The following is a 12,655-nucleotide window of genomic DNA, read 5'->3' as shown; positions in this document are numbered from 1 at the left end:
TTAGTTACCACATGCTCCATAAACTAATGAGTTTCATCAGTATCTTCAGTCCAAACTGATCTTCTGACATCCAGATCCAAAATGATGTCATTACAGAGCAGCTCCACTTAGACATCCCATCAGTGCCTCAAGCTCAACATTTAAAACAAAATTCATCATCCTCCCAAAACCTGATCTCCACAGTGAATCCTCTATCTCAGTAAAAAACCATTATCAAGCCAATCATCCAAACAGCATCAACACCTACTTCATATTCATGAGTCTTGGGCTTGTGGTAGTTATCATTAGTAAACATTTCCTAATCCCCCAAACTCAGATGAGCTGCTCTTCCTGTGGGCTTCCAGGCTTTCTGTAGTTCCCCTATTTTAGAACTTACCCCACTGTATTGTAACTGCTCATTTCCATGTTCATATTCCCTACTCATCTATAACCTCCTTGAGGACAAGGACATCATGTAACCCAGTATCTCTTTATTTTATAGATAGATCCAGGACCTAGCACAGTGCCTGGCTTAATGTGGTAGAAGTTCCATACATATTTTTAAATGAGATTGCTGACACCAAATGCGATGTAAACAAGAGACACAGCATCTGCTCCAAAACAGCAGTTGAACATTTACTATCAAAAATACAAACTTCCAAGCATAACTTAAGATATACCATATTAAAATCTTTGGGGAAGGCCTAGGAATCTGTATTTATAATGAACATAGGAGAATAATTTCACATTAGGTAAGTTGTGGAACTGTGCTCTGAAAGAATTTGAATTCTATTTTTTCAGTTAGCACTTATTTAATTACATCTGACATATCTGAGGATGTACCTATTTTGTAAATAGTGAGTGAAATAAAGGAACTTCAAAATCAGTACAGAGATCTGCTAGGAATCTAAGAAGGATCTCAAGAAAGTAGAAATCCATGCTATGGAAAAAGAAAGGCTGACTATTATTTTGAGTCTTGATAAAATGGGAATTATACACTGATGGTGATTTCTATTAAAACAAAACGTTGTTGACTTGAAATCCATTTCACTGACTGAGATGGTCAAATTAAGAAACATAATCGTTATTCTTACAAGTATTTCCTTATTAGACACAAGGTTTAAAAAAAATCTTAAAATGAAACTAAATTCACAGTCCCATTATCACAATGCCTGTCCTGTCCAGAGTTCCCAAATTGATTCTGGTTTTTTTTCTCATTATTTTCACCTATACTTGAGCCATTGAGCTGACAGCCAAACTAATCCCAAGGCAGTCTCCTGACTTGTCACCAAAGCTGTCCAGGAGAAATCGCAGGCATGAGTGCTGAAGAAAGTGGCATCTGCCTCATTGTCCCTTGCCTCCAACAACTCCAACCCTATAATGTTGTTTAATAGTAAATCAAAAGATAATGGAGAGCCAGCAGGAGAGTATCAGAGCAATTAGACACTCGGACAACTCTGTTGAGAGCAAAACCAGTCGTCTTTGAGATGTGAACTATTTTGAACCAATATCACAAATACAGGATAGAGGAGGACTGTCTTGATAGCAGTTGAAAATGGAAAGAGCCTCCAAATTTCAGGGCGTTCATACGTGGCAACAATGTGATGTAGCTGTTAAAACAAAAAAAGCTGGCGTGACAGTCACCCTCTGCTCTGAACTGAAGAAGTTACACGTACAATTTGTTTCCGGTTTGGGATGTTACCACACACACACATACACACGCACACAAACAACCCCCTACCCCCAACCCCCTGAGCAAAAAAAAAAAAAAAAAAAAAACTAGAAATTCTATTTTGGAAGGAAGATCGTACTGAATGTGCTAAGTTTTTTCCCAATTCTAATCTGTGCTTTTTATAAGGCTGATTGGAGAAGATAGAATTAAACCCTCTGATATAACTCATCTGTGTTATGCCAGGTTCTCACTGCAAAGAATTATTAAATTTCATAGGATCTTGTTTGACCCAAATAATATCCAAATCTGTGCAATAATAAGTGGTGTGATAACAGGATTCCACCGCAGTTCCCTTGGTGGTGTGGAGAAACTGTCCTGCTTTCTCTTGTGGAGCATCGCAGAGAGTTCAGGATTACTTGAGACAAGATAAACAGCATGCAAGAGAGAGTACCTTGATCAGTGCGTCCGTCATGAAGGGTGGAAATGGGGATGCCTGGGCCTGTGTGCAGGATGAAAACAAAATCATGGCTTAGTGTTAGAATAACACTTTGTTTTCAAGACGGGCTGCTGGTAGTATTTGTGATTAGTGTCAAGTGCCAGTACATCTTTTAATTCTGCAGCTATTTTTTTCCCCACAGAGAAGAAAACATCACTTTTAAGTTACATTTAAACAATACATGAGATCAAAGCCCACTCAAAGAACAGCTGTGAGAGAGGCCTCGCCTGTGCACTTTTCCAAGACTAATCCTGAATCGTTAATATCTAATTACACAAATGCACCCCAGAAGCTGCAGTGACAAATGGCCTTCTGGGAAGATGTCATGCTGTATTGGGCCAGTTTTGGCTATGTCTTTATTATCAAACAACCTTCACCAGTACCCAGATTGTATTTTCAATCTGGTTTCTTGGTTCAATGTTCAGCTTATTGAGATGGGTAAAATCTAGTATTTCTTCCATGCGGTAATACATGCAGAAATCTATATGAGATACACTTCCTTTTAAAATATGCTGTGGCAGGTCCCTGGGAAGCAGTCCTGGAAGGAGGTTTGTGGGGGTGGTATTGGGATGCACACTTGTGGGGGAAGAGGAGGAAGAATGGGGCAGGGGAGGAAGGTAGATGTCACTGCTGTCACATGGAGACTCCTAGATGGCTTGTAGAATCGTCTCCAATGTGGCAACAAGGCCGGCCTTTACCCCCTAGCATGGAGCAGTCATTGGATGTGGCCTGGGAGAAGAGAAAACTCCAGTGTGTTGGGGGGTGTTAGGGTTAGGGGGCTGTTCAGCTGTAAGCTGTCAGCCACTAGCACTCTCATAGCTGAAGAAATGACTGAGTCAGTCCTGAAGATGGGGATGAAGGGGTCTGGCTGGCACACCAGTGTCCACTACATATTCCAACATGCATTCAGCTTCTCTATGCAGAAACTGGCCATTTTTAGCAAGATATACAAATAATTAAAAACGAATTATTCCTTACTTGAAATACAGGATCAAATAATGTCTGGAAATAAATCTTTTAAGCATAAATTTGCTCCGTCAGTAGGTTAAAAGCAACAAATGTGGAGGTTGGAGGTACATGTTCATTTGCCCCCCCCAAGATAGGGTGAGGATGCTACCTTCTATGTGGAGGGAACCCATTAGAGTAGCATGCTTGGCCCATGCAAAGCAGAGGAGAAATGAATTTTTTGTAGAGTTCTGAGAAGACTTGGGTATGAGTAGCTCCTTCTGTCTTGCTTCTGGCATCTTTCTGCCTGCAGAGAACATGCTTTTGATCTGTTCCTCGGTGCTGTACCTGTGCCAGTGCCAAGCCCCATGGAGGAAGATGGTGGCTGCCCTGTCATACCCGTATTTGTGTAAATATAATTCTGGGATGCAATATTGGGAAACCACACAGCTTTACCACATTTTCCAACTAGCCTTTACAAGTAATAAAGATAATATTTCGGTTTCCTGCTTGAATCCTAGTCTAATTTGGAAATGAGGAAAAAGGATAGTATTTATTAGGCTCCCTCAAGACCCAAAAGTTCCTGTGTGGAATCTCAGAATTTTATAGAATGTTATTGCAGAGATTTTCATTTTGGCCAGTTTTTCATCAAAGTTATGAAAAAGGACAAACACACATATTATATTTTCAGCCAGAGTGCAAAGAAATGAGACATGAATATAAATTTCTAGAGTCTAATCAACCAGCATCTACCCTGTGGAATTTTCGTGGGTGTGTAGTTTCAATAACGGAAACTTGCACATCTTTTTTTTTTTTTTTTTTTGCCTAAAAAATGAGATAAATAAATGACTGACTGCATTTGACACTGGACGGAAGGTGTGATCCTAGTGGCCTAAACATCAATCCTTGAGAAGCCTACCTTGCATGCTTTTGTTCCATCAGCATCATCGATATGGTTTTACCTGTTTTGATCCTATCATCTGGGACTTACTAACCATCCCTCGGGAGAGTTTGAAGTTACATAATGAGGCTTTACTCTTAGTCCCGAAGGGAAAGATTTCAAGGTTTTTCCTATGATGGCGCAGTGACTCATTTTACTGGAGCTTCAAAAACACCAGACGATGTGATGCTTCCCACACAGTATATTTTTTGCTAAATGGGAAATTACCATACTGCCGAGGAAGAGTGAGTGGTGGAAAAGTCAGGCGATTCAAGTTCTAGAAAGGACTCTTCCACCAACTTTTGATGAGAGCTTAGGCTTTTATTCTTCATCTCTTCAGTGGGCACACAGGCTCAAGTATATATTAGGAAGACAAACTAATATAAAATGTGAGATAGTGCCTTCCAAAAACATTAAAGCATTATACAAATGCAGAATGCATACACATATAAATGCATGGATGTAAATGTAGTGTCACTGATGCATTCATCAGCAAATACATCAGTATAAAACCAGTTTTTTTGTAGACTTTGCAAGGGACGGCAATATTACCTCATATCTATGTTAATTCCACAAGCATTGAATGTCTATTATGTATTAGACATTCTTCTTGGTCTTAGAAATACAAAGATTAAAAGAAAGTAGCCCCTGCCTTCCAGAAGAAAAAGATAGATAAACAGATGACTCAGTATGGTTAGCTCAATGATACTATGTGCCTGGCATGTAAGCTTTCAATCTATGTTGCATAAATACATAGCTTAGGTTGAAAAATGTTGCATAGAACTTGAGAGGGACGTTTAATGCATACCTTTAAATGTCAGTAACCACAATCAGCACATATGGTCATGAACAACAATCTCTTGACATTTCAAAGATGCCACTGACCAAACATTTTATGAAAGTGTTATTTCAAACTGACATCTTTGTGCTATCTTGAAGGGAGCATTTGGGTTAAAATGCTTATTCATGTCCACATAGTCAAACGAGCTGCAGCTCAGGTTCAGGGGCCAGGTGGCTGGACTGAGGGAAGTGGCATGTTAGGGTAGCCTTCACTCTGGTTCCCTTTATGGGATCTTCAGGGCCTCTGCAACTGAACCGGAATATCAAGCAGCCAAAGATTCCATTTGTTCTTTAAGCCACATAGCCCCACCAGGGGAACTGATACTAAAATAGGAGGGTAGTATACATTTTGTAATACCTTTTTCCAAGTACTCTAACTCCCAGCTCCAAATTAGGAATAAGCTGGGGGAGGTGACAGAGATTGGAGAATTAGAGATTCCCAAGTCAGTTTTCCAAATCTCCATAATGACTTAGACACCAATATATTTCATTGATCTATATTGGCCTCTTAACCTAACCTGTTTTATTGTTTGCCACATGCTCAAGATATAGATAAAAGGTTGTGTATAAAATAAAATTGTATGGGTAGAAATTATTCATTAAATGTACGTATGTCCTAAACAATCAGGAAATGTTTCGTAGATTTTCTTACTTATGGCTTGTTATATTTGAATGTATTACTCACGATGTTTTCCAGATTTAGAAAGGACATCTTGAGTGACAAAGGTTCATTTTCTATCCCCATTGAAATCACAGTTTGAGGAATGATTGACCTCCGAGGTGGGGATCTCAGGTTTCTAAGCCTTTGTCCATTCCCCTGGCTGTGAGAGTTTGATATTTCTCTGGGAAAAGGGGGCCGAGAGTCCAGCAACCATTTTATCAGAGAACATTTCTTTTATTGCTATTGCTCAAATCCTGCGAAGCCTAGCTGGTAGGTTGCCTCTGCATGCAATCTTAGTGCTGTGGAATGCGGTGGTTGAGAGCATGGGACTTAGAGGCAACAGACCCTTGCTTCAATCCTGGCTGATGCTTAGCCGCAGTGTGGACCTTTGGCAAGTTACTCTGTTTCCCCGAGCTCTGTTTCCTCAGCTGCAAAAAAGTGAAGATAATAATACCCTCCTATCCTCCTTTCATTTCTTTTTCTATAAACACAAGATAAGATTCTTACATATAACAAGTGCTCATTAACTGTAGCTAAGAATTGATCAGATAGAGGTGAGGAGGATGACAACAATGCCCGTGGGGATGGTGTGCTTGTGTGAGGTCCGTTACCTACCATAGCAGACAAGTGCATAGTACTTGGCGTAGTCGCTGAAACTTGCTGTGTAATATTGGCACCTTTCTTTCCTTAGATGGCAAGTAACACACTTCTTGCTTGGAGGATAGCTTCCAATGCTAATTCTAGAGGGAAATGAAAATAAAACTAAGCTGAAATTTTGAGATTGTATTTATCAAAATGTACTACTCCATGTAAAGTGACTAATTTACATATTGACATCAAACCCACTCTATTTTTCTGTTGCCAATATCATTTAAAGTAAAGGGGAATCACAGTATTTTGATGTAGCTTGATTTTTGATCCATCTTTGCCTTAATAGGCACAAACCTTGAGGAAGAAGCCCTATGTGGTTTCCCTGGAGTGGGAGAAATATCTAACACCTCAAATGGCAGTGAGGTAGTCATTTCCCATAACCATTCATCTTTTACACTTTACAAAGTGCTTGGGAATGCATAGTTCTTCATCTTCCTATCTCTCTGTTTCCACCCCATGGCAAAACATAGAAGGAAAATCTGGCACTATTACCAAGAAAGAGTCCCCGTTCTTACCATATATCAGGAAGGGTAAATTAATAATAGGCAAATTAGAAATAAGAAATGACAATTCTAAGTGCCTCCTGTGCCTTCATTCCTTTCAGCAGGAAATTTGGGCTCGTGGAAACTCAGGCTAGGAATGCCCCCTCCACACAGTCTACACAAGCCAATCTGTCCTGCCCACATTGCCCCCACACTCACTCTGCAGAGTCATCTGTGTGGTTCCTGAACAGAGTGATTGGCTTCAATACACAAACTCAGGGACCTTATCCTACACCCTCAGAATCAGAATTCCATGTGGAGGAGTTTAGATGATGTCATGCCAGGGTCTGGACAGGTCAGGACCCCATGGTGGCTGTCAGGGTCTCCTGTGCCACCTCTGAGTTTCTTCTGCTGCTGTCCCTGACTTTGCCTTGGGCATGGCAGAGAGTGGCCAGGCCAGAGACATTGCTGGACCCAGAGAGTGATCCTTCTTCACGCATAAAGTAAGATCACGATCCAGGAGGGAACAGAGAAATATGACAGAGGGCAAATTTCTTATTTCCTCTGTTAGGGTTAATATGTTAGCATATGTCCCTATTTGGGTGTGACCTTGGAAACATTAGGCAGGCAGTTAACAGCAAGGGCTCAGAGACCAGCATGCCCAGGTACAAATCCTGGCTCCAGCAACATTACCTGCCTCATAGTGCTGTAGGAATTAAATGAAATTACATATGTAAGTCAGATTAAAAGGTGCCTGGCATATAATAGACGACTGGCATGTAGTAACTATCGCTTTCCTTTCCACATCCAGAAAGGGCTGTCGAGGGCACCATTTCAGTCATCAAGGGGACAACTGGACTGAATTTAAGCACTAATATAGGGACAGGGATGGGTGGTGCCAAAGTGAGCCAGAGTGAAGGAAATCACATATTATCAGAATAAAAACAATGCCTGGTTCATACTGGGTATTCAGCAAATGTGTGTTAAATAAAGAAATGTCCTCAATTTAACTATATGTAGTTAAAGTGTTTAGTACCAAAATAGTATTTAGTATTTATATGAGCATTAGAATTTCTTGTTTTTTCCTTTTGAAAACAAATACTTTGAATTGGCTAACATTTTGAGAGTGTGTGTTTTTTTACTGATGTAGTATACAACATTCTCCAAATGTTTTCTCTCAATTCATAAATAATTATATTAAGTGCCACAATTTAAAAATATTTTCCATCTCCTGGAGATGATGACTTTTTATATTAAAATGTCAATATACAGAAATAACAGAACGAATGGACATAAATTACCTGTAGATGTTTCTTCTTCCAGGGTAATCTTCAAATTCATTGCTAGAATAAAACCTGAAAATATATTCAGAAATTATTAAGTATTGATAAATAAGTGATAATAGAATTGTTAGTATTAATACGAATATAGTATCAATATAGGTAAGCATTCATCTAATGAAACTATTTATTAATTGGTGCTTAGGTACACAAATAACTGCTGTTAATAACCTGAACTTTGCGTGTTTATTCTGACTTCCAAATCATCAGAGGAAGATTCAATTATGCTGAATACTGTTTTTATTACAGGTATATTATATTCTGATTCATTATGAGCCATGCAAATTAACTAGGAAATTGTATTAATATCATACTTTTCCTTTTCCATGATTAAGAACAGTTTACCTGTTTCTCTGTACTATGTTATTTAATTTTATCTGTGATTCTGAACATACCTTGAATTTATTTTATAGAAACCCTGTCAATAGATAGGTTTGCTACAAATTGAGGATATCACACTGGATACCACACCAGGGCATGTAAATTTAGCCAAATGTAAAACAAGTCAGAAGAGAACATGCGTGTTACTTAAGTATCCAGGTTCTGATTCTAACCTGTCTTAAAATAGCCATGAAGTGGGAAATTCAGTTTCATGACGTGGTTTTCACTCTGCTGTATGTTCATCTGAGTATCAGAAACTGTCATTATTCTCCCCCCACGAATGTGAAAAGTTTGGGATAACTGAAGTTTGATTGAATTCTCAGGACAATTAGGCAGTCCAGTTCTCACTCTGTCCTAGGTATGTTGAAAATCTTATTAGCACCAAGTAGAAGAAAAAAGCAATGGAATACAACTTGTTTATAGCACCAAATTTATCTCCCAAACTAACACCTTTCTATGCATCTTTAGTAACTTTGCGTGACTCCCATCATCCCTTTCCCTTGCCCTCCCCACATAATCTCAAACAATCTGTGAATAAAAGACTCAGGATCTTTCCCCAGCAGCCCCCTGCCACTTCCTTGTTATGTGGAAGCTTCCCTGATTGTCTCCCTCTCTAACCCTTGCAGCTGGGTCCAGTTTGTCTCTTTTCTCTCTCTTTTCCCAGACAGTCTCCCTTCGCCAGTCCTGTTTAGCCTCCATCTGTCTTTACTGTCTATTCTGCTCTCTCTTCCATTTAGATAATGTGTGTTGATCTCCTCTGTGTCAGGCGCTGTGCTAAGTGCTAAGGACGCAAACAAAGAAGGAGGTGCAGTTTTGTCCTCAGTGCATCTACTGCATTGCCACTATTCTAGTCCAAGTCTCTTATGACCAGAGCTGGGGCTCTCCGCCTTCAGTTTTTCCCCACCTCCTCAACACATCATGTCTGAAATGAATCTCCCACCAGTTTTGAGCATGTCCCTTCCCTTTACTCTAGTGATTTTAATGGCTGCTCCAAAGAAAGTCCAAACACCTTTACCCTCCTTTCAAAGAATTCCAAAGATTGATAATAGATTTCTGACAGGCTTTTATTCCATGAGCCTGGACTAATGGTCCTCACCTTTTTGCTCCTAGAATTTCAGCTAATAGCGGGCAGATTTTCAGCACTAAGAGAGGATCCCGAGATGCAGATTGTATTAGAAATTATAGAAAGAAAGTATACTTTTGTGATTAGAGCAGTTTTATCATAAATGATTATTTGAAGATGGTTTATTTAAATAGTATGCAGAATGGACTGAAGAGGAAAGAACTGTAAGAAAGCAGTCCTATGTTCAGGTTAACAATAACAGCCTTAGATTTAATGCTTTAGGATTGAATCTTAGTCTGCTGCTAACTAACTGTGGCCTTTGGCCAAGTTAATTAAATTTTATGAGTATCCCTTTTCTCATCTGCAAACTTAGGATAACCATTTCTACTTTACAGTATCTGGTACACAGTAATTGCTCCATAAATGATAGCTGTTATAAATAATAATGTTCAACTTATATAACAATGAATCACTACAAAAGATGCTCCATATCTATGGGCTGCCCTCCAGTGAATTTTGAAACTTGCTCATTGCTTCAAGTGCTGAAGGGTAAAATTTGCCTTTAGAACCAGTTATTATCTTAAAATTTGTATACTTTTTATATAATTACCTACCAAATATCAGAAGAGAAATTATCACCTACTGAAGACTTTTCTCCAAAAGAAAATCATTTTGACTAGTTATTTAAAATGTACAATTGTAAATGAACTCACAACTGTCTGAATTATAGAGTAACAAAAATCTTCTTAACTAAGAGAGTTGGTACAGTATCATTTACGTCCATCGGTGCCAATTAAAACCTGAATGGTGCATCGCGCTTCGTGCAATACTTACAGTGAATCCTGTGTTACTCTGAATATATTTATGGCCTCCCACTTGCCACTTGTAATTTGAATAGCATTTTCCTATAAAAAGACAAACATTATGTTGTGTGAAACCGAGCGTTATTTGAGCAACCTCAAGTGAATGATCTTTGAGGAGATAAATCTTGGAAGGAACGTACCACAGTGTCTTTGATATAGTGAATATGTTTGTAGCCATCCTTGTCACTAAATATTTTGTAGTATGAAATGGCATCATAGCTGAAAACTGGTGTTGAAACAAAGAACTGAAAAAAATTAACAGAGGTTATGTTCAAAAGACAAACCAAACTAAAACCATAGATTTTGTTTTAATATATAAAAGCGATGTATGGTCATAGTTAGAGGAATCAGAATGTCTTGCCTCCTCTGTCTTCTGTCATTCACTTCTGGAATCTCATTCTTTCAGATAAACAGCTTATGTAGTGATTCTAACAGGCACTTGAACATCCCAACTACTGCTTGGCTGCTACTGCATACCCCTGGATTCATGATGCTTAATTTGATTAAATTTCTAAGTCGAAGGTTATGTGGTTTGAAACGGAGTTGGAAGAATCACAAACGAATGTTGATATTTAACCAAACCAAACTTCAAATGAGGTATTTGACCACAGTCTGATGCTCGTTAAGACTTATACCTCTTTTAATTCTTGATTTGTCTGATGCCAAGCACCTAATACCAATCATTCAGTGAAGACATTTTGAAGATGAAAACATCATGACTTGCCAGCCACAGTTTTTAATGGTGAGGAGGGGCTTCTGGACTTGAGAGAAAAAGGTTGCCTACGTTGGGAGAGGTTTACTCCTTGAGCATAAGAAGCAGACTGCAGACTGTCCTCAATGCCCTAGTTTAACCTCTAACCGGTAACCCCACGCAGACCTTGCTGGGAACCACTTAACTACCTCAGGCACGCTAGGCTCTTTAGTGTGCCTTGAAACAGAACAAGTCACACTTCAACATTCTAAATGATAGAGATAACTGAAATTCTGCAAATGTTCTTACACTAAATTTTTGAAAGTAGTTTCATACATTTCCCATTAAAAAATTAATTGGCTTGTCTTACATTTGCTGACTTTTCTTTCTCCATTGGTCATTGTTTGGTGAAATGATGGCAAATCATTAAAAGAATTACATGAGGAAAGAGCTACTCTACATCATGCAGAGCAGATTTAAAGCCAGCTCTCTCTAGTTGGTATCCCTCCACATAAGAACTGTATCAAGCAACAGCAACAAAAAGCTACCAGTATCTTTTAGCTAAAATACCTATCCTGGTGAGACCTAACGTGAGACCCATTGTGGAGCAAGAAGAGAGCGGGGGAAGTCACTGTAGGCTCCTTTAATGATGATCCCATATTTGATGCCTTTTTGATACAACTGATCATTATTTCTCACGAAATAATTATAATCATGTGACATTAAAATACAACTTATTTGATATGATGTCTGTAATGGACTAAGTTCCCCCAAAATTCATGTCCACGTGAAGCCACAGAATGTGACCATTTGGGAAATGGGGTCTTTGCAGATGTGATCAAGGTAGAAATTGAAGATGTGCTCATACTGGATTAAAGTGGGCCCTAACTCTAACGACTGGTGTCCTCATAGGAGGGGAAGACACAAAGAGACACTGAGAGATACAGGGAAGAAGGCTATGTGAAGACAGAAGCAGGGATTAAAGTGATACGGCTGTGAACCAAAGAATGCCCAGGGATTTCTAGGAGCCATGAGAAGCCAGAAGAGACAGGGAGGATTCTTCTCTTGAGCCTTCCTAGGGAGCATGGCTCTGCTGACACCATGATTTCTGACTTCCAGCTTTCAGAATGACGAGAGAATAAATTTCTGTTGTTTTAAGCCACAAAGTTTGCCATAACTTATAGCAGCCCTAGGAAACAAATACAGTACCCTAAGTCTTACCACATTTACCTAGAATCAATAAATCAGTTAAATCAAATAAGCAAAAGGCCATTAACCTGAGGCTGTCTCTATAATTTGAGTTCCTATATAATGAAACACAACCTTAGTACGTATACAATCCAAAACATAACTACAAGTCCAGCAAAAGGGTTTCAGCCAATCATAGGCAGCCATCATATCACACCACATCCAAATAAGGTAGATGCCTCATGGCTCTATGACCCAATAAGGCTGATTCCTAGTGTAGCCAACCAGTGATTTATCTACCTTGCTTCTGCGTTTGGCCTATAAAAGGTGGCAGCTCACATTGCTGGACAGAACTCTCAGAACCTCTTCTGGTTCTGAGTGCTGCCTGATTTATGAATTGTTTGTGTTCAAATAAACTCTACTACTTTTAACTTGTCTAAAGTTTTTCTTTAAAATGAAAAAA

The 12,655-nt window shown here is 39.1% G+C and overlaps 1 protein-coding gene across 3 annotated transcripts in view; it reads right to left on the bottom strand.

Moving 5' to 3' along the window:
- Positions 1-12,655, bottom strand: part of FAP (fibroblast activation protein, alpha) — a 73,389-nt gene that overhangs the window by 21,883 nt on the left and 38,851 nt on the right. For all 3 annotated transcript variants that reach the window (XM_011991006.1, XM_011991005.1, XM_011991007.1), the window contains 5 exons: positions 10,454-10,558; positions 10,285-10,355; positions 7,968-8,021; positions 6,149-6,273; positions 2,103-2,150 (listed from right to left, as the gene is read on the bottom strand). In XM_011991006.1, the coding sequence (XP_011846396.1) occupies positions 2,103-2,150; positions 6,149-6,273; positions 7,968-8,021; positions 10,285-10,355; positions 10,454-10,558 (403 nt within the window). The remainder of the gene's footprint in view (positions 1-2,102; positions 2,151-6,148; positions 6,274-7,967; positions 8,022-10,284; positions 10,356-10,453; positions 10,559-12,655) is intronic.

Source organism: Mandrillus leucophaeus, unplaced genomic scaffold (genome assembly GCF_000951045.1).
Source record: "Mandrillus leucophaeus isolate KB7577 unplaced genomic scaffold, Mleu.le_1.0 Scaffold389, whole genome shotgun sequence".
NCBI classification, from domain to species: Eukaryota; Metazoa; Chordata; class Mammalia; order Primates; family Cercopithecidae; genus Mandrillus; species Mandrillus leucophaeus.
Note: the sequence above shows the minus strand (reverse complement) of the source record. Positions and strands in the feature narration are given on the sequence as shown.